The following is a 22,988-nucleotide window of genomic DNA, read 5'->3' as shown; positions in this document are numbered from 1 at the left end:
AACTTTCTCAGTAGAACAGAATAGATTTTACCAGTTGTATCGCTTCAGGGTGGAAGGGTGATTCATATCCATTAACTGATCCATCTGTAGTGTTGGAGCCCATTATGCAAAATTTAGTTTGATATTTCATCAGCCATTTTCACTTTCTTTTGTCTTCAAGCTGCAATGCCACTTTGCACATCAAGGTGTCCTTATAACCAGTGTTACAGTGTGTAGACTAATGTCTGGACCATAAATTGCAGTAGTTGATCTTTAGCTGAATCAATGAAACCCATTAATTAAGATGCAGGTGATGTGGTTGATGAAATGTGCTTTTACACTTTACAGGAACCCAGTCTCACACTTCCCACTATATAAGTTGATCATTAATGATTCTCAATCTCAGATTTTGACAGCTGTAAGTCACAAACACACTTTTATAATTAACTCTGAGGAGGTCACACCCATCTGTAGACGCACACGTATAAGTGAAAGTGTGCGGACACACAGTCACACACCTGCAGGTGAACTCAGAGAGGGACGCAGTGTGGTGCTCCACTTGCCCTGCAAACACCATCAAAATGGGGGAAGATTATTTTGGATTCTCTTATCTCCGCAATGAGAACAGAAGAAATGTCACCATTTATATTAACAATCCAGCGGACATTTCAGTGATTGTTATATATTTTCTGGTGGTTCTGGCTGTGGGAGTATGGGTAAGTGGCCAATAGTTTATATCCACCAACATTTTTACCATTGACAGATTTGTGAATTGTTAACCTTGCGTCAACAAAATATAAATGTGAAAGGGCTGTGTGAGACAAATTTGAAGAAAGAATGAGGATTCTGACTGATTTTGCAAAAAGTTTATAATATAATGTAATATAATAATTGGAATACAACATGCAAAATGCAATGCAAAAATGCTGAAATCTATCAGGAAAATTAATTGTTGCAATGGTCTTTTTTTTGTTATAAATGTGGATACTAATAATGATACTTCTCTTCTATCTATTAAACACTAAAAATATATTTTTTTTGAAATTATTACTAAATTATTTAAAATGTTTAATACAAAACATCACAACATTCTTGGTACTTTTGGTACAGTCTTAATTGAGGTTATTATATTACTGGCATTATTTTTTTTTTTTTTTAACTATACTTGAACATTGGAAATCCAGAACATTTTATAACCTCTTTTCAACCATATTTCAAACATAAATTCAAATATATTTGATCAAACAACAAACAAGGCCATTGAACGCCAATCCATCAACACTTTGAGACTGCAAATGTGATATGTTTTTGTGAAATGTGTCTGCAGGTATGACATATAAAGTCAAATGTGATTTTTTTTCTAAAATGTTTAGTGTCTGGAACTCTTTATATGATTAATTGAATGCCTCTTTCTGTTCAAAGGCAATGGTACGGACCAATCGATCCACAGTTGGAGGCTTTTTCCTGGCTGGCAGAAGTATGGTGTGGTGGCCGGTAAGGAAATGGACCTGGATGGTGGATGACCAAGCTTTAAACCTTAAAGCATTTTCTTTTTTTGTGCGCCAGATGTGATGGACATAAACAAAATTACATTGCCTGATCCTTTCCTACATCAATAGTGATCAATCAGTGCACAAAATGTGATTTTCAGTCGTAATGTACTACGTAAGAAAGACTGAAACGGCCATAAAAGTAGGAGCTGATTATGTATCTATCAATAGCATGACCAGTGATTTCACTTTGTTACTGATATGGCCTGATAATGACCTTGACTGCTCCTCCATTTCAGAACCTTGATATGATGATAGGGTGAATTAAATCTTTTATTGGGCCATAATGCACTGATGCCAGATGCAACCCACAATTCATTATAGCTGATATGCTTTTCTCATGCATGCAGTGTTTATGGAGCTATCATGCTTTGGTCTATGCTAAAGTTATCACATTTTATTTGTTATTACAAAGTTCGTTGTTCCAATCGTTATTGTTTGAGTTACACCTCAGGTTGTGCACAAGAAGCAGTTTTTATAGCTTATCATCATGGTGATTGTATTGCCAGTTATAGTGAAACAGTAGACAGAGTTAATATATTCTGAAGCAAGACGCTTCACATACAGTTCCCACAATCCTTTGCTGATGACTTTTTAACCATTCTGTCATGCAAAAAGGAAGCAGATCACTTAGATGTGGATTTCTGTTGAGTTTACCCCTCACACTGAATATCAAATGTTTGTTTATTAGTATATGAAGAACAACTGAAGTATTATATAAAAAGAAAAAATTCATTTTTTTTCAGATTGGAGCCTCTCTCTTTGCAAGTAATATTGGAAGTGGGCATTTTGTGGGAATAGCAGGAACTGGAGCAGCTGCTGGTATCGCCATTGGAGGCTTTGAGTGGAATGTATGTTTAAAAAAATGCCTAATAATTACATTTATGATATTTAATAATTATGATGTGTGTCATGAATTTATGTTTTGGCCTACTATTTAAGAAAAAGAAAGTATTTTGCAGATAAGTGAGCTATATTATTGCAATATGTTCTTATTTAGGAATTAAGGAATAATTTACAATAACAATTTTTTGATACATCTAATAATTTATAATGATAAAAATGTCAGATATTCAGAACTTTAATTATTATTTTATGTCTGCTTTTCAACACAATAAAAAACTAAAGTATTATTTATTAAAAGGATAAAAGTATACTATGCATTATTATTATTATTATTATTATTATGCTACGATATTAATAATATATTAAGGAACCAATTAAACATCAGTGTTATTTTAATAATATTTATATAGTGTTATTGTAACGTGTAACACAGAGAGTAAAAATTCATATGCAAGCACAAGTTTGTAAGGGAAACACAAGCGCAGAATAATCCAATCCAAAAAGCAAGAGTATAAATCCACACATCAAAGACAGGAGAGCAACAACAGGAACACACAGGATCAATGACCAACAAATAACAACTGAAGCACAAAGGTTCAAATAGACAGGTTAACGAGGGGCTGATTAGGGATAGGTGTTGGTGATTAGTAGTCATGGGAACTAATGAGGGTAACTATGGCAAAAAAGAAAAAAAAAAGTCAGGCAAGAACAACAAGGAAAACAGGAACCAAACACAGGAAGGGAGCACGGAAACAATAGGAACTGAGAATACATTTCCACATAAAAGTCCTCTAAAAACAAGACAAAACCAGGATCGTGACAGTTATAGTATTTATTAATATTTCTAAATTAGCTTTTATTTTTACGTTTTCAGGTTTCATTTTAATTTAATTTTAAGTTTTAGTCATTTTGTTATGTGCTTTTGTCATTTTTATTAGTTTTAATATTCCTATTTAGCTATAATTTATTTTTATTTCAGTTAAAGCTTTAGTAATTTAAGTACTTTACGTTTCAACCAGTATAACTAAAAGTATTTATAAAACAAATTGCCTACCCTACCTTTAACTAACTTTTAACTACGACTTTTGCCTCAATTAACGTTTGATTACTGCTGATTGGTACTTAGTAAGGTAGTTGTTAGTGGGTAGGATTAAGGGATGTAGAATATGGTCATGCAGAGTAAGGCATGAATATGTGCTTTATAAGTACTAATAAACCAACGCATTCTCATCCTTGGGCGTCATAATACTGACGCTTTTGACATTTCGTCTACATCGAACGCACATGGCACCCTTTAGCGTCAATATGAGACGCACAGAGCTTTGTTCGGTTATGGGTAGGTTTAGGTGTAGTGTAGGGATAGGGTTAGACCGCTAGGAGGCGCCTTCTGGCCCATTTCTATCTGCGTTTCATATTGACGCTAAAGGGTGCCATGTGCGTTCGATGTAGACGAAATGTCAAAAGCGTCAATATATGACGCCTTGGGTAAACAGACAATATCCTAGTAATATGCATGCTAATAAGAATTGGGCCCTAAAATAAAGTGCTATCCTATAGTTTTAGTTAACAGTAACAACATTGATGGGAATATGTGTAGAAAATATCAAATCAAATATCTGTAATTACAATCTGTTTTTAATTTTTTCCCCCTCTCAGGCTCTTGTTGTTGTGATTATTCTGGGATGGCTCTTCGTGCCAATCTACATAAAGGCTGGGGTATGCTTACATTTCTTCCTCTCCAACCAGCATTACAGAACAAATCTTTCCAATATTGCTTACTTACACAACATGACTGTGTACTTTATCTCTGTGGTATCATTTTTATGGTCCTTTGTTGGCGTTATCTGCAGATCGTGACCATGCCGGAGTACCTGAAGAAACGCTTTGGTGGGCAGCGTATCCGTATCTATCTCTCTGTGCTGTCCCTGTTTCTCTACGTTTTCACCAAAATCTCTGTGAGTCCAAAATCTGTCTCAGAATCAAATACTAATAGATTAGTTATTTTAGAGGTAGCTGTCATGCAATACTTTAAGGATACTTTAACATACTGTCAGTGATGTAACATGCTACACTTGTTAATCATTATGAATGCAGCTTTTTTTGAGACTAGCTACATGCACACATCAAGTACAAGAACATTTGAAGTAAACTAAATTGTAACCAGTTGGTGTACCAGTCAAAAGATCAAATATATACACTTTCCCTTATGCTTTTATATAAAGTTTTACTTTACATTTGCATTTTCCCCCTTTTGCGAAGATTGACAATGATTAACTGAAAGTTCAGTTGAAACTTGCCAACATTTTCACAATATGGTGCTGTCTGTCCAGTATTTAGTTTACTGATAATCTTTACATAAAGTCTGCACTAACACAGATTATAGTCTGAAATGGCGGTGATTTCCATGTGGAAATATCTTTTATTGCCATGTGAAGTCAGACTAAAAGGGGTTTAGATTAGAAAGATAAAGACCTTGTTTTTAAACGGACAGTTCAAACAAATGTTCTCCCTTTTCCACTTCTCAGGCGGACATGTTTGCAGGAGCCATTTTCATCAACCAGGCTCTTGGACTGAACATTTACCTGGCCGTGATTATTCTGCTGCTGATTACAGCTCTTTATACAGTAACAGGTCTGTTGATGTAAATACTGCAAACTTTACCATGACACATTGCACTGTATAGTATATGACAGTTTATATACAGTTCTAATCAGACTTTCAGCTGTTTGCAATAAACAAATCAAACAAAAGTAATTAAAATAGCTCAACACAACAAATGTTTCAAGAGTTTTCCACAAATGCAACTGAAAATGCAACTTTTAATGACTTCTGCAGTCTCAAAATGATTCAACCCCTTCATGGCAAGCATCTTTAGTACTTGGTAGAACATCATTTTGCTGTAATGACCTGCTGTAAATGAGATGTATAACCAGACACCAGCTTCTGGCAGCGTTTTTTGAGGAATCTTAGCCCATTTCTCATGAGCAATGGCCTCCAGTTCAGTAATATTATTGGGTTTGTGGGTTGCAACCGCTTTCTTCAAATCCCACCAGAGATTTTCTATGGGGTTCAAGTCAAGTGACTGTGATGGCCACTGTAGAATCTTCCAGGACTACTTCTGAAACCAAGCCTTGGTGGAATTTGAGGTATGCTTGTCCAATGACATCCAAGCTTCAGCTTCCTCACTGACGGCATGACTTTTTCTAGGATTTCCTGATACTTCAATGAATCCATCTTGCCTTCCACACGCTGCAAGTTTCCAGTGCCAGAGCATGCACAGCAGCCGAGCCCCACCATGCTTAACTATAGACAGAGTGTTCTTTTCAGCATATGCTTCATTCTTCTTCCTCCAGACATACCACTGATCCATAGGGCAGAAAAGTTCCAGTTTTGTCACTCCATAGAACAGAATCCCTAAACTTCTGTGGCTTTTTTATATGATTTTGAGCAAATTGGAACCAACTTTTCTTGTGCTTTTGGGTCAGTAGTGGTGTACGTCTTGGAATTTTGGCATGCGTTTAGTACGCACCTTACTGTGCAAGCTGAAACCTCAGTGCCCTATTGCCACCAAGTTGTGCTGCAGGTCTTTTGCAGTCACTGGAGGGTTTTTATGAACTGCCTTCTCAGAAATCTGGTTGCAGCCGTTGATAGCTTCCCTTTTCCGCCCCGTCCAGGTAGTGTAACCACTGTTCCTTTAACTTTGAACTTGCGATTTATGCTTCCAACGGTGTATCTAGGAATATTTAGTGCATTTTGTATCCTGTTCCTTGTTAGAGAAGGGCAATACTATCTTCTATTAACCTTCTGGGACATTCTTTTTACTTTTCTTACATGCAGTCAAATGTGACACTCAACAAACCTAGCCAATTCCGAAATTTCATGTATTCTAGCTCAAGCACACAAGGTGAAACTAAAGAAGCCCTTGATTAGTTGCATCAGATGTGCTTGAGACAACACCTGTTTTGCAGATTTGTGCTGTTGTGAGAGATTCTATTCAGGGGGTTGAATAATTTTGAGACTGCAGAAGTGAATAAAAGTTGCATTTTCAGTTGAATTTGGGGAAACCAGTTGAAACATTTGTTGTGTTAAGCTATTTCAAATACTTTTGTTTGATTTGTTCATTGCAAACAGCTGAAAGTCTGTAAATTTAATGGGGGTTGAATAATTTTGATTACAACTGTATACACACACACACACACACACATATATATATATATATATATATATATACACATACATACATACATACATACATATATATATATATATATACATATATATACACATATATATACATATATATATACATATTATATATATATATATACAGTATATATATATATATATACATATATATATATATATACATATATATACATACATATATATATATATACACACACACACACATGTATACATATACAGTACATACACATATAATGCATTATACCCACATGCCCTGCGTTCCATTTAAAAAATATATATATATAATTTAAGGGATGCGAAATTGATTTTTATATAGTCCCTGAAGCTTATACTACAACAGAGAGTAAAGTCCAGGGTTGTAGGACCATGCAGTGGGATGCTTATTGTAGCGTGATATGTATGTGTTATGAGTAATTGCCCATTCTGACAATAGATGATAAGCCTGTTCAAGGCAAGCTGCATTGTGACTTTAAACTTCTGTAATGGTCTGTTGTGTAATAGGTTTATCTCAGGAACAAACCAGCCCATCAATAAACTGTAAGAAATCAGACATCATCCTGCTAGTAGTAAATGTTTACATGAGCTGTGGCTGAGAGTGTTTGTATGGTCCTATGGCTACTAAATTTCTGTTACTGAGGCATGTGGTTTGACCAACATGTAAAACTGTGCATTAAAAAGCCAGGAAGAGCCAGGAAATTATATCATAGAGAGGACCCCTCCAGACCCTCATGAGTGAAGATAATCAGATAAATGGATATTTTAAGACAAGGCAAGGATAGCTTGTAGAACCTGGTTGCATAAACCTCTAAGACTAGTCTTACAAGTTAGACATAATTTTTCTTTTCTTTAAGACTGTTCATAGCTTTTTTAAATCAGTTACATAAAAATGTAGATTGGGCAAACTTGATACCGAAAATACTGACTGCCCCTGACTAACTGCTAGTGGGTCATACTAGAACTTAAGACACTACTCTTAACTGTGATTTCACCAAGTACCTGGGACATCTTTGTTGATCCTGGAACAACATTCCAATCAATTAATCAGATCTGAGGGACAAGTTTACAGTTTATGTCAAGTTTTAAGCTTAAAACCAGGGTTAGGTGTTTCTACATCACTGTTATTTAACTATCATTTCCCTCTGGTTTTAGGGATAATTTATTGATATGCTTAGGTTTCAGAGATGAGATATGGTTTGGATTAAATTTTCGGACCGAAAAGTTGTTCAAGGATCAACTAAATATGTTGACCCTTGAATGTGTCTTACTCGAAAAAATCAGGATGTGCAGGATAGTTTGCCATTGTGAAAAAGATTTTTCACTTTAGCATCCTTTTAAAAAGAGTACTTATTAAGGAAATAAAATACTTTAGCGTGAAAAGAATATACTTAAAGGGATACTTTACCGTTTTTTCATATTAAACTATGTTATTCCCTTAACTAAGACGAGTTGATACATACCTCTCTCGTCTCAGTGCGTGCACTAAATCCCTCTGTCTTGCGGCGAAACTTTGTTAGCCCAGTTCATTTAATATGGGCCAAGCAGAGAAGATACCAAACACCTCCACGTTTTCCCTATTTAAATACAGTTACTCGCGAAGTGTAACTCGACCTAGGACGGTGACACAAAACAAAACGTTGCGCTTTTCTAAGCGTGTAAAATGGATAACTATTTTGTATGGCGGAATACCATAGCAAGTGCTTGTAAGCACTTCGACTTGGCGCAGTAATATCTTCACTCGTGAAAAATCCTCTCACCGGCCCCCGCTCCCTCTAGTGAAGATATTACTGCGCCAAGTCGAAGTGCTTACAAGCACTTGCTATGGTATTCCGCCATACAAAATAGTTATCCATTTTACACGCTTAGAAAAGCGCAACGTTTTGTTTTGTGTCACCGTCCTAGGTCGAGTTACACTTCGCGAGTAACTGTATTTAAATAGGGAAAACGTGGAGGTGTTTGGTATCTTCTCTGCTTGGCCCATATTAAATGAACTGGGCTAACAAAGTTTCGCCGCAAGACAGAGGGATTTAGTGCACGCACTGAGACGATAGAGGTATGTATCAACTCGTCTTAGATAAGGGAATAACATAGTTTAATATGAAAAAACGGTAAAGTATCCCTTTAAGTGTTTTTGGGCATTTAATTGCATGTTAAATGCAATGTCATGTATTTAAATCGGTGGTATAATGCCCTTTTCACAAGATGTAAAATAAATCACTGATGTCCCTAGAGAGTGTATGTGAAGTTATAGCTCAAAATACCCCACAGACATTTTTTATATAGCATGTTAAAATTGTCACTTTTTGAGGGTGAGCAAAAACGCACTGTTTTGTGTCTGTTCCTTTAAATGCAAATGAGCTGCTGCTCCCAGCACAGAGGGCGGAGCTTCAACATCTTGCACTCACACAGACATGTACTGAAAATTTCAAAAACTTTTAGCTTTTTATAAACTGGATTCAGAAAATGATGGAGAGACTCAAGAAGAGGTGACAACATGTAATGCAACAGGACTTTCTGAATGGTTAGTTGATGAATTTATGTAGCTTATGTGTAGTTATCTTCTACTCATTGATTAGCATATTCTGTCGTGATAATCTATAAATCGTGTTCCGGGGGCAGGGTTTATGTAAATTTAAGGGTATGTGATGTCACTAACCTGGAAGGAATGTCGTGTAGTCCCAACCAGCCGTTTGTTGTAGTTCTTAAAAAAAGATTTCTTTAAAAGCAAATATCTCCCTTTCCTTTGAACTTTGAGCATTGTAACTTTACAGATGTTGTTTATACTCAAACAGCAACATTACACACTAACTAAAGTCAGAAAAGTGAAATCATAATCAACCACCTCTTTAAATATATTTGTAACTAATTAAGCTGTAACTTAATACATTTAAAATATATTATAAATATATTACCTTTAAATTTACTACAGTTAAAATTATTATAAATTAAGTACATGTGCTTTACCATGTTAGTCAACACTACAAAAGAAAGTATGTCAAAAGTTGATTAAAACATGATTTAAAATGTACTTTAAAGTAAAATGTTTCGTAATACTTTATTTTAGTGTCCAATGTTACACATCTTACATGTACTTACTATAGTAATAGCAGTAAATCATGCATAACTACAAGCAACTTACCCTGAACCAACCTCTAACTCTAATTAAAATTACATGTTACAAATTAAATATACAAATAAGTACTGTATACAAGGAAACCTTAAGTAACCAAATGTTTAATGCGGCATTATTAGTGTATTTTTCAAAAGTGTACTTAAGTGTGTTAAGAAACAGTCATAAAAGTGACTTTAAGTGTTCTCTTTAAGTGCACTTACAGTAAGTGTCACAATCCTCAGTCATCACAGAACTACATTTCCCAGCATCCCTTCTGGTCTCTACCTGCACTCACTCAGCCATCATCACACCTGCCACTGATAATCATTCATCACCCACTCACCATATAAGCAGTCACTCTTCAGTTCACCTTTGTCTGGTCTCGTCGTTCCTACCAAGAACCACCAACCTGACCACCTACCATTTGAGAAACTTACCTGTGTGATCTTCTCCAGTCTTCAGTCATCCGTCCTCTCCTGCCATCAAGTATGCTATCATCTTCACCTACAACAGAAAAGATCTGTCATTCACCATCTGCATTTCAGCACTGATCCACCAATTCAGTACTCCCTGGTTCCCATCACTACTTTCCTGCAATAAACCACTGTTTGGATATTACCTGTTTTTGCCACCTTCTATTCCGTGAACAGAAGACCAGACCTACAGCTAACACAACAACCATGAGCCAGTTTCTCCGCCCAATTGATTTGTTGCTCTCCTGCTCTTAAGATGGCCTCCCCATTGAGTAATACGTTGGGGAATTCCTGGAGCTGGCTCGTATACACAGAAGATGTTGTGCTGATGGAGATTTTTCATAGAGGTTTGGATGAACCTTTGTTCTCTAAGATGTCATACTGGGGTGTGAATATGTACACTTTAGAGTAATATATTCTCTCCTGAAAGACCACTAATTCTTCCTGTGATTTCCGAGTCTGTCCCAGTCAGTCTGTTCCCGTGAGAGAAATTCCTGAGTCCGTTTCAGTAAGAGAAATTCCTAAATCTATTCCAGTGGAAGAAATTCCTGAGTCTGTTCGCGTGAGAGAAATTCCTGAGTCTGTTCCTGTGAGAAAAATTCTTGAGTCTGTTCCCGTGAGGGAAATTCCTGAGTCCGTTTCAGTGAGAGAAATTCCTGAGTCCGATCCAGTGAGAAATTTCCCACTCCGTTATAGTGAGAGAAATTCCCTAGTCCATTCCAGTGTGTGGAAATCCAGAGCCTGCCCTTCCTGTCTGCCCTGATGGGTTTGAAGATGTGGTCCTGTCCAGATATGTGCATTTGGGCCACACACACCCTGGCTCCAGCCCCTAACCAGAGTCCAGTGATTGCCGAAGACCCTGACCGGAGTCCAGTGATGGCCCAAGACCCTGACCGGAGTCCAGTGATGGCCCAAGACCCTGACCGGAGTCCAGTGATGGCCCAAGACCCTGACCGGAGTCCAGTGATGGCCCAAGACCCTGACCGGAGTCCAGTGATGGCCCAAGACCCTGACCGGAGTCCAGTGATGGCCCAAGACCCTGACCGGAGTCCAGTGATGGCCCAAGACCCTGACCAGAGTCCAGTGATGGCCCAAGACCCTGACCAGAGTCTAGTGATTGCTCCAGCCCCTGACCAGAGTCTAGTGATGACTCAGGACCCTGACCAGAGTCTAGTGATGGCTCAAGACCCTGACCAGAGTCTAATAATTGCTCTAGCCCCTGACCAGAATCTGTTCCAGCCCATGAGGCCGCTCCAGCCCGTGAGCCAGAATCCACTCTAGTTCATAACCCCATAGCTCCCCATAGGTTATATGTCCCTGGCCATAGATGCCGAACCAAGCTCCTGGGTCCCTGGCTCCCTGAACTGCCGGCACATCCCTGGGTCCTTGTACTGTTGGCACCTCCATGGCTCCCTGAGCTATCGGCCCTGGCTCCCATCACCTACAGATACCGTTCTGGCTCCCTGAGCTAGTGACTCCTCTCTGGCTCCCTGTATTGCCAGTGCCACCCTGGAGGCTACCCATCCTGCCGGCACAGCCCTGGTCACCCGCTCCCCACTGACCATCCTGTCCAGCATCTGGACGTCCGCCCACTCACCCTATACTTTTAAGATTAGAAGAACATTACAAGTGCACATTCAGCGCAGTTAAACACACTTTAGGGCAAGAAAATTTGTTAAAAAATACTTTTTGAAAATACTGATTAAGATATGTACACTTACATGTGTTCAAGGTGTAAGGGAAATATGTGGTTACACTTTATTTTGATGGTCCACTTTAGATACTCTACTAACTACTATACTATAACTACTATAAAGTAACTTTGCAACTACATCTCAGTTAACTCTCATTAGAGTGTCACAATCATCCCAATAGGTTGAGTTACAAGAGTTAAAATTAGGGACAGATTAAACTGTGTGAGGTTGAGAGTGCTTTAAAAAGATGAGACGGACAACAGAAATAGAATCAATAAATGAAGTGTATTTACATTGTTCACATGAATCTTAAAACAACACAGTAAAACCAGGAAACCTCAGTCTGTTAAAAGCATAGAGTCCATAACACCATACCCTAAAACAGACCGAATGAGTCCCAGTATGTTGATAGTCCCAATGTGAATGTGTCCACCAGTGTATACACAATCCACAGTGATAATCCAATAAAGTGCTCTTTCTGTAGTGATTGCGAAGTGAAGCTTTCTGAACCAGCAAACACAATTGTATCAGAAAAGCATTTTCAAATCAAAGCATGACGAGGACATCTGCTGGTGAAAGCGCTGTGTCAGAAAATGTTTCACGACCGACCAACGCATTAATCTTAAAGCAAAAAATTTAAAAAGGCTAGATGAATAAATTAACGAATCAATATATTAAATATATAACAGCAATCTGTTCCATTTCATACTCCTAGTAACTCAAAACAATACAGATCAACTCCTAAACTCTCACAATACAATAAATTCTCCTAAATTCTCACAATACAATAAACTCAATTAAACTCTCGCAATACAATAAACAGTTCAATGCAAAGCAACACTCCTCAACAACCCACAAGGGCGTGCCCTGTGTTGCGCCTTTTTAAACCTTTGAATCGGAGTACGAAGCAGTGACGTGGGTGTGTGTGAAACGAAGCTTCGGACGTCATTGGTCACGTGATTTTGATAGAACGAATCAAGCATCGATAGAACGCTCCACTGAAAATCGCACACACATTTTTTTTTTTTGACACACGCTTTAGTGTCACAGCAAACATTTCTAGCTTTCTGGAACGGTAAGTCCTCAAAAGCTAACTCCACAGTCCAGGCTCTTGGTGATCACCAATCGGGCGATGTGTTAGTGATCCTGTTTGAATGCCATGCTGCTTCCTTTATGCTGTGTACTTCCTATTTCCTGTCATGTGATCACTCACATGACAGGCAGACCTATGATCATTTAAAGACATACACACATATAAAACAGATAAGAGGAATAAAATGGACTTAACTTACTAAGACAACATGCAAACCTATTAAAACTCTAATATACATAAAATTAGTAATATATTGTATATAGAGCGGTTAAAACTTGCGTCATATGTGACAGTGTCACAAGAGTATTAGTAGACTTTAGTAGACTGTTAGGTTAGGGTTAGGTGTTCAAGGGATTCAAGTAGAATAAGTTGACATGTCGTCGCAAAGTTACTTTTTGTTAGTAGAATGTCCGTTGGTGGACCATCAAAATAAAGTGTTAGCAGATATTAAGCAGACAGTCTACTAATACTCTAATAACTGGTAGCTGACATATAATTGCAAAGTTACTTGCAGTCAGTAAAATTTCTAAAGTGTACCATCGAACTAAAGTGTTACTGAATATGTTATTATGTTTTACTAAATGGTGACCCCACCATACATTTCTAAAGTCATTAAATTTAAAGTTTCTTTACAATATTATAAAAAAATCAACTAACATGAATGCCAAAAGTACATTTCTAAAAACTTGATTTTTTCAGTTGCTTTGTGTGTTTTTTAACTTGAAAAACCATCCCTGTTTTTTCTACAGGTGGTCTAGCTGCAGTCATCTACACAGACACCCTGCAGACCATCATCATGGTTGTGGGGTCATTCATTCTCATGGGCTTTGGTAAGTCCGTTCACTTTTGTCCTGTACTTAAAAAAAAAGTCTGCTTAATGACTACTTGCTTCAACATCAACCATTTTCTTTCAGCGTTCAATGAGGTCGGAGGCTATGAGAACTTCAAGGAGCGTTATATGAATGCGATCCCGTCAGTGGTGGGTGCAAACATCAGTGAAGCGTGCTACACCCCTCGTGCGGACTCGTTCCACATTTTCAGAGACCCCCTTTCTGGTGATCTGCCCTGGCCCGGACTGATCTTTGGTCTGACTATCCAGGCTGCCTGGTACTGGTGCACTGACCAGGTACTGATTATATATTAAGACTGCTGACTCATTTTTGTCGAGTAATACTTTAGATTGTGGCTACTTTCTCATATTGCTTTATTCTGTGCGTATATACTGTGGTTTTTTTGGACATAAGAAGCATTGTTTGAGAAAATAAGAGGTCTATCCTACACATGCTAAGACATTCACACACATATACAAATGACATGTCTTCTGTGTCCACTTTTGGAAGACAAACTGCATTTTTACCTTGAGTTTCTCAGGATGAACATTGTTTCTTGTTTTAGTCAGAGCGAGTCTAAGCTTAAACAGACATGCTTTTAGTTTGACCCCTGATTAGTCCCCACTAAATAAGATAAGAGACACAAACAGCCAAAGAAAAGCAGATATAGACTCAACATGGTTAATTTAGTTCAACAGCCCATTAACAAGACTTAATGCCTCATTGTTTCAGACTATAGTAATTTGGTGGTTTAGGTGATATTAGCAAAAATGATCAATATTTTAGCTTCAAAAGATGCATGGAGACATAAACAGATTCACTCATGTCAAATATATTGTTATGGGGATGTTCTTCCTCTGAGGGTAGTTTATCGTTTATTGAAGATTTCTTCCCCAAAAAGTCTTATCAGTCATAAAGGCAGATGTTTATGTTTTCATAAACAGTATTCAATATTCTTTGTTTGTACTCTGGCACTATATAGAAAAATACAGCCATAAAAGTTTATTATTATAGTTCATGACGTATATATTACCTGCATCTCAACCGTTTTTTGTTTTTTTTTGCGTCTGTTTTTGTTTCTCTATGCAGTGTTGATTCTGTATCATTTTAACCCGGAGTACCTGATATGTTTAGGCGGGAAATTATGATACCTTAAATGTCCTAGGTATTATTTGAAATATATATATATATATATATATATATATATACATACACACACACACCGTATATGTGAATATATAACATTTTTAAATATATTCAAATGGAAAACAGTTATTGTAAACTGTAAAAATATTTAAATAAATGCAGCTATGGTGAACATAAGAGACTTCTTTAAAAAAACTTCTTTCAAAAGATCTTTCTGAACTCTAACCTTTGAACAGGTGTGTATATATTGAACAACATCTATTAAAAAAAACAAAAAAAACTCTAAAGGTTTAAATCAGCAAGCCCTTGTAAACTTTTTAAACAGTCAATAACCGGACTAAACGATTCTGAGCACTAAAATGTTCCTCTGGGTTATTCACACAAACACACCATCTTGTTTTAGGTGATAGTGCAGCGCTGTCTGTCTGCCAAGAGCCTGTCCCATGTGAAAGCTGGCTGCATCCTGTGTGGTTATCTCAAACTTCTGCCCATGTTCCTCATGGTTTTCCCCGGCATGATCAGCAGAGTGCTGTACCCAGGTGAGAACGATTGGCAGCATCCTTGCTGAGATGGGTGATAAACTTATGAACTATTATGTAAATGTTAGCAAATACGTTGACTGAATGCTGACTGAGTGATATTTAATGGCAACTTTAATGTTTGAGGTGATATATATGGCCAACTAGGTTTTGTTAGTCTCACAGAACTAGACTTTTGCCCATCAGAATGTAGTCTGGTCCATGTATTTCTCACAGAATATGCTAGCAACTTACTATCATCTTGTTCTAGCAAACAATCGTGTAAATAGCGTTTCCCAAAAGAATTGTTAGCTAACTATAGTCGCAAGTTCTGTGGTTATCAGCATAGTTCAATGAGTCATTGTTTCCCGAAACCATAGTTCCAACAAATATTCGCAAACAGCATCGTCTTGGTTACTAATGTAACCCTCGTTCCTTAAAGGAGGGAACCGAGACGTTACGTCAGAACGAGCTGACGAATTGGGATCTCGGCACATTCGAGTGTAGACAAAACAAGCCAATGGACATTGGCGAGTGAGATTTGCATCGCGAACCACTCCCTGCAAGACGGGTATATAAGGAAGCGTGCAGCACTCCCTCATTTACTCATTTAAGTTTTGTGCTTCAGAGCTGAGACGGCGTCCTGGCCGTTTAGTGTAGGTACAGCGGTAGTGGCGACGGGACATAACGTCTTCATTCCCTCTGTTAGGGAAGGGGGGTTACATTAGTACTGGGCATACTGGTAGGGGGGTTACATTAGTACTGGGCATACTGGTAGGGGGGTTACATTAGTTCTGGTTTCGGGAAACAGTCGTAACTAGCTAGTTGTTTTCTTCAATGATGCATTGTACTATGGTAGTTTAGCAGTTACGTCACTGTACGGGAAACGCATCCCAGGTCAAGTGTCTGACTTAAACTTGCACAACTGCAGTTTGTTTTGTTTGACACAGTGTTGTTAACTAAAACTACACAAATGTTCTTAATTTTTAAGTAAAGCTGATATAAATTAAAATTAGTTGAAAAACTTTTTTATACAGTAAATGAAAATTAAAAATATTGTAACTGAAATAAAATCAGTTTAAGTTGAAATGCAATAATTACTAAAACTGAAATAAAAAATTAAAGCTAAATAGAAATATAAAAATAATAATAAAAATGGCAAAAGCACATAACAAAAGACATAAATAAAAGGTAATTAAAAATATTAATAAATACTATTACTATATAAATAATACTACTAGTGATTTGCATAGTATGTTATTAATATCATACCTCTAACTAAACTGATCATATTAAAAATAAAAGTTAAAAATATTAATAAATAGCATTGTTTGATGTGACATTTCAGGGAGGGTAAATCTGAAAATCATGATTCCACAACAATTCTATTTTGTATGTGACTTGTATGTGATAAGAAATGATGTCAATCCAAAAGTAATGTGCACCCATTTTTGGCACATTTTGTATGCAATGTGCATCAGAAGTTCAGTGAACAGTCAAAGACTATTAGTGAAACTAATGTTTGTGTATATTCTCTTGTTTGTGTCAGATGAGATTGCATGTGTGGATCCAAAAGAGTGTGACTTTTATTGTGGAGCCAGTGTGGGCTGTAGTAATATTGCTTATCCGAAACTAGTGGTGGACCTGATGCCAAACGGTAATATCCTGATATTTCTAGTTCTTTCTCTTTACATGCTTTGATAGATCTGTCTGGTGTTATGGGTATAAACTGCTGTGTGTGTTTCTGAAGGTCTCAGAGGCTTGATGTTGTCTGTCATGCTGGCCTCTCTGATGAGTTCACTCACTTCCATCTTTAACAGCGCTAGCACACTCTTCACCATGGACATCTACACCAAGATCCGTCCCAAAGCCAAAGAGAAGGAGCTCATGATTGCTGGGAGGTGCGTTCTCGTGTCTGTTTGTATGTGTTGCATATTGATTTTCTGACCTTGTGAGCAGAAAATGATGTGAAAAGGCTCTTGAGATGCCTGTGTTCATGCGTACAGGTTGTTCATGCTGTTTCTGATCGGCGTGAGTATCGCGTGGATCCCCATAGTTCAGTCAGCTCAGAGCGGCCAGCTTTTCGACTACATTCAGTCCATCACCAGTTATCTGGCACCGCCCATCGCCGCTGTTTTCTGCCTCGCCATTTTCTGCAAGAGAGTCAATGAACCAGTGAGTTTTTTGCTTGTTAAATTCAGCTTGATATTTAAAAAAAATGTTTTTTTCTCTCAAAACCGCTCAAAGTCTTGCTGTACATTTTTTATCTATTGACACATAGTGTTGGTATTCCCTCACAGGGCGCTTTCTACGGGTTGTGTATTGGTCTGTTGGTGGGTCTGGCGCGTATGATAACCGAGTTTGCCTATGGCACGGGCAGCTGCGTGATCCCCAGTAACTGTCCCACGATCATCTGTGGTGTGCACTACCTCTATTTTGCACTGATCCTCTTCACCCTGTCCTGTATATTGATACTGGGCATCTCCCTCATGACCAAACCCATTGAAGACAAACATGTAAGTTCTTCTTATAACAAAACTACTACAACTCTTCAGTATTATACAGTATTTTTAATCATGCTTCTGTACCATTATGTTCCTTTTTTACAAATATTAAATATTCTTATTTTACTTGAAATACACCTTATATGTATACTATAACATTATACTACAGTTCAAAAGTTTGGGTAGAAAATATTTTTTTCTTTTTAAATAAATTATTACTTTTATTTAGAAAAGAAGCATTAAGTTGATCAATAGACAGACAGAAAGACATGAAGCAAGTGTATACTGTAGCTGTATTTTGTATCTATAAAAAAGCAACTTCTCTGTCACGGCCCCTCATTCTGTGGCCGCTTGTTGTTGTGCAGCTGTACAGGCTCTGCTGGAGCTTGAGGAACAACACTGAGGAGAGGATAGATCTGGAGTTAGATGACTGGACTGAGGAACAGGATTCATCAGAAACAGAAGGTACGTCTGCACAAGCCACCAAATTCATAATCATTGATAGGTAGCAGAGGTAACACTCACCGTTTTTGTGTGCAACGTGCATCACGTGGTTCAGATAACGGACTGTGGGTGTCTGTGGTTGGGCCATCTGATGCTGAGACTAGTTTATGGCCATGATTAATTGACTAGATTGTAGTTTGTTCTAGGAAAAACAAAGGATGTTGATCCAGACACGTCTTATTTGTGTAAATCCCATTGCACATGTAAGATATTAACTTTTAATAACCAATAAAAAAAAAATTACGTTCATCTCTTGACCCTGCAGAGGAGCGTGAGGAACCCGGCTGTTGTAAGAAGGCCTACAACTGGTTCTGCGGCTTTGATCAAGGCAATGCCCCTAAACTGACTAAAGAACAGGAGGCGGCGATTAAGTTGAAGCTCACCGACACCACTGAAAAACCTCTGTGGAGAAACGTGGTCAACGCTAACGCTATTATCCTCCTCACCGTCTGTGTCTTTTTCCATGGTTTCTTTGGTTAAAGATCACATCTGTATCATCTAACTCTGTTAAGGATGTTAGACCTGTATTCTGTGGACAGAAATGTTACCTTATCAGTAACATCGAGCTAAATGTGATTAATCAGACTGTAAGAGGTTACAAATTTCCTCTTGAAACACTCAATACTTCCTTATAATATCCTCAACAAAAACCCTTTTCATCCTTATAGCTGCTTACTGTACTTGATTTGATGGCAGGAACTACAATACAATATATTTTTTTCTGTAATGTTTTATTAATATAATATTGTTTTTAGCACCCAAACTGACTTTCATTGTAAACCCAAGACCAAAACTATTCATTCATATAATCATGTCCTTGTTTTTTTGTCAAATCATTCTTAGCTGCTACAGTATCTGATTTAACACATGTCCGACAGTCTTTACTGTACATTTAACAATGTTTACTTGTTCAAAACCGCACGTTCTTCCTTTATATCTTTGACATATTACAGAGTAACAGTTTCAGCTAATAATACTAAGGTCTAGTCCACTCTGTTGTATGTTTCCTGTAAAGTCTTCTGATACATTATGATCAAATCAATGCAAAGTCTTTTTCAGTGCCATTTTTAAGCTGTCTCTTATCTACCAAACTCCAAAAATAAGTTTTATAAATGGTCTTACTATTTGGTAAGATTTGATTTTCTTGTAAGTTAAAATATATATATTTTTTGTCTGGGAGAAGGTAAGATATTTTATTTAATATTAATATTGTTGCCGTGGTGTATACTCTGTAATATATTAATTTAATGTTTTCTGTCTTCATTGAAATAAAAAATGAATGAATTTTAGTGCTTATGTGTTTATTGAGATGCACAGGGGTAAGAAGCCAGAATCGTGTTCAGAATTGCCGAAATTACCACTGAAAACAGTTATATAAACTTCTAAGCGTAACGTGATGTGAGCAGACTCATTCAAAGGCCTGAGCACCGGAGGAAAGTTAATATTTAATTTTCATGAAGATTCTATCGATACATCTGAAACCAAAGTCCAGGACCACTGTGGTTTCCTTCAGCAACTGAAGACACAATGAGTGATCTATTAGTGTGATTCAGTGATATATTTCCCTGAAGAAGATAAACGAAACATTCATTTGGTGGATGAGTTTCACATTTTAGACATTTGAAATTGTTGAATGCTGATCATGCCATTTGTTCACCATTTCAATACATCTGAAAATGTAGTTATAACATTGAATATAGAAATGTAAATACGATTATATAGTTATAAGTCTGAAAATATAAATTGAACTACATAACTATTTGACTACATAGTTATAAGTGAATTTATTCAGCAAATGCAAATTGTGAATAGATGTAACAGTAACACTTCACTCCAGGTTATATTTGTTAACTGTACTAGTTAACATGAACTAACACACTTCTAAAACCTTTATTGATATTAGTTAATATCAACACATACTAATACATTATTAAAATTAAAAGTTGTACATGTTAATATTACAGACTACAGTCACTGTTAACCCTTGCTGTATAAAAAAGGTCAAATTCTGATAACATTTTCCATTAAAACAGTAATATACCGTAGAAAACAATGCATTCTGGGTTATATGTGTTGTTTTCGAGAAAATAGCCTACAGGAATTTACTGTGAATTAACACCGCTCAAAGTCAACGCTCAGTGGCTGTGTTCAAAATCACACCCTAAACCCTCATTCACTATTCCCTACATTAGTTCTCTAATATAGTCCACTTGAATGAAAATAAGTAAATGAATTCAGACACTGATGAACACCTGACAAGCAGAATCACTGAAGGACAGAGAAACAAGAACAGAAAAAAGAGAAACACAAGAACTACAACTGACTTCCAGCCACACTGAGTGTGAAAACAGTTTACAAACCAGTTTCTTTCATACATGTACAAAAGTTCTTGTTGAGAATTAACAGATATGGTAACACTTTAGAATACTGTATCTTACTTACTGCATATAAGGAATTATTGAAGAACTAATAGGTAATTTTTCATTAACTACTTCTTCACTACTGTTAACTACTAAGGAAGATGTGTTAACTAATCAGTATGTAATAGAATTTTATGATTGTGTTAAGTAAGAGTTAGTTAATCAATAACTAATGAATTATGTCATATATCCAGAAGAACTACTATTAATTATCTACTAATTAAGGTTCAAGAAAAATAACTAAGAAGTAACTAATGAACAGTCATACAAAACTACATTGAGTTGTGACCTTCCTTATTTACTAATGTTATTAATAGAAGAAAATACAATTTTAACAAATGCATATAAATGTTAAAGAGGTTTTGGCCTATGTGGTTTTGTGAGTGTGTTCTGTAAGAAATCAACTTTAGAAAGGAACCCCACTCAAGTGCCTTGCCTTAACTAACCTCAGATTAGTTTTTATATTTTATATACAGTACTGTGTGTGTCTGTATTCCTCAGCATAGAATGCCATTGAGTAAATTCATGTATTTGAGGCAACGACTGAGGGAAACTGAACATATAGGGAACTTATTAGTAATTAATAAATAATTGTTAGATAATTCTTCAGGAATTACTTAGAACCTGAAACAGTAATCTAAAGTGAAAATATAGGGAACCCATTAGTAATTAATAAATAATTATCAAATAATTATCCAGGAATTAGCCTACTTATAACCTGAAACAGTATTCTAAATGTGAAAATATAGGGGACTTATTAGTAATTAATAAATAATTATTAGATAATTCTTCAGGAATTACTTAGAACCTGAAACAGTAATCTAAAGTGAAAATATAGGGAACCCATTAGTAATTAATAAAGAATTATCAAATAATTATCCAGGAATTAGCCTACTTATAACCTAAAACAGTAATCTAAAGTGAAAATATAGGGAACCCATTAGTAATTAATAAAGAATTATCAAATAATTATCCAGGAATTAGCCTACTTATAACCTAAAACAGTATTCTAAATGTGAAAATATAGGGAACCTATTAGTAATTAATAAATAATTATTAGATAATTCTTCAGGAATTACTTAGAACCTGAAACCGTAATCTAAAGTGAAAATATAGGGAACCCATTAGTAATTCATAAAGAATTACCACATACTTCCCACTCAAATCAAACTTACTGTAAAAAAACACACACAAAAAAAAACACTATTAACGTAATCATCTTAACCTTTGTAAAATACATGACAATGACTCGTTTAGGGTACATGATATCTTCCTTTATTTCAGATGAGGAAATTTCTTAATACAGCTTATTTTATTTTGTTTTTGTCACGGTTAATCGATCCGTGTGTTCATTTTGCGTATCTGAAAACTCTTGGAACTCAGATAAAAACTATTCCAAGTGTAATCACCCGGTCTCTGTTCTCCCGTTTCCACGGTAGTAGTGCTGGATCTCTTGCAGGAGCTGGGCTCGTGTTTGGCGGGGAAACTGCTAACTTCAGACCGCCGCCGAAAGATGCTGTGACTCCATAACCTGCCGATAAACAAACAGTGCACAGCTCTGAGAACATATTTTAACATCTGATGTAAATAGATTTAGTATCTTTAGAAATAAAATTATTTGTTTTATGCAAGGGATCAGGCGTTTCCATCACGCAAAAAAGACCAACGCGTTAGCTAGGTAGGCTAACTGACATTGCGTCCTTGTATGTTGCTTGCATAAAATAAAATGATTTACAGCACAGTAATGATTTTATAGATTAAATGAAACCAGGGCTGGACTGGCCATCGGGCATACCGGGCATTTGATGGCATGCCCTCGGACCCCCCTAGAAGAACCAAGGTCCACCCACCACAGTTTTACCAAAAATCCTGTGAGAAACACTGCTATGCCATTGCATAATATACTATACTCATCACTGTGGAGTATAGTTCAACTGTATTAATTAATAAATGTCAAATTTTCACTCGTTCCTATACTCACTCATTACATGGCATTAGTGGTTTTAAGGAATAGGAGTTGGTATGCATATAATTAAGGCCGTGCAAAGATGGGTGGTGTTTATGATCATATAGTGGGCCAGTCTGGGCCAAAATGCCCGGGCCGATTTTTTGTCCC

The 22,988-nt window shown here is 36.7% G+C and overlaps 1 protein-coding gene across 1 annotated transcript; it reads left to right on the top strand.

Moving 5' to 3' along the window:
• Positions 1-482: 482 nt before the first annotated feature.
• slc5a1 (solute carrier family 5 member 1) lies at positions 483-19,741 on the top strand. The gene is made up of 15 exons (XM_082156911.1): positions 483-695; positions 1,402-1,473; positions 2,276-2,380; positions 4,032-4,091; positions 4,226-4,330; positions 4,901-5,006; positions 13,700-13,780; positions 13,865-14,076; positions 15,330-15,465; positions 16,994-17,101; positions 17,195-17,345; positions 17,451-17,619; positions 17,745-17,960; positions 18,314-18,413; positions 18,718-19,741. Exons 1-15 carry the CDS (start codon positions 561-563, stop codon positions 18,930-18,932), a joined length of 1,971 nt encoding a protein of 656 aa, XP_082013037.1. The 5' UTR covers positions 483-560; the 3' UTR covers positions 18,933-19,741.
• The last annotated feature ends 3,247 nt before the right edge of the window (positions 19,742-22,988 follow it).

Source organism: Leuciscus leuciscus, assembly GCF_965113295.1.
Source record: "Leuciscus leuciscus genome assembly, chromosome: 24".
Lineage (NCBI taxonomy): Eukaryota > Metazoa > Chordata > Actinopteri > Cypriniformes > Leuciscidae > Leuciscus > Leuciscus leuciscus.
Note: the sequence above shows the minus strand (reverse complement) of the source record. Positions and strands in the feature narration are given on the sequence as shown.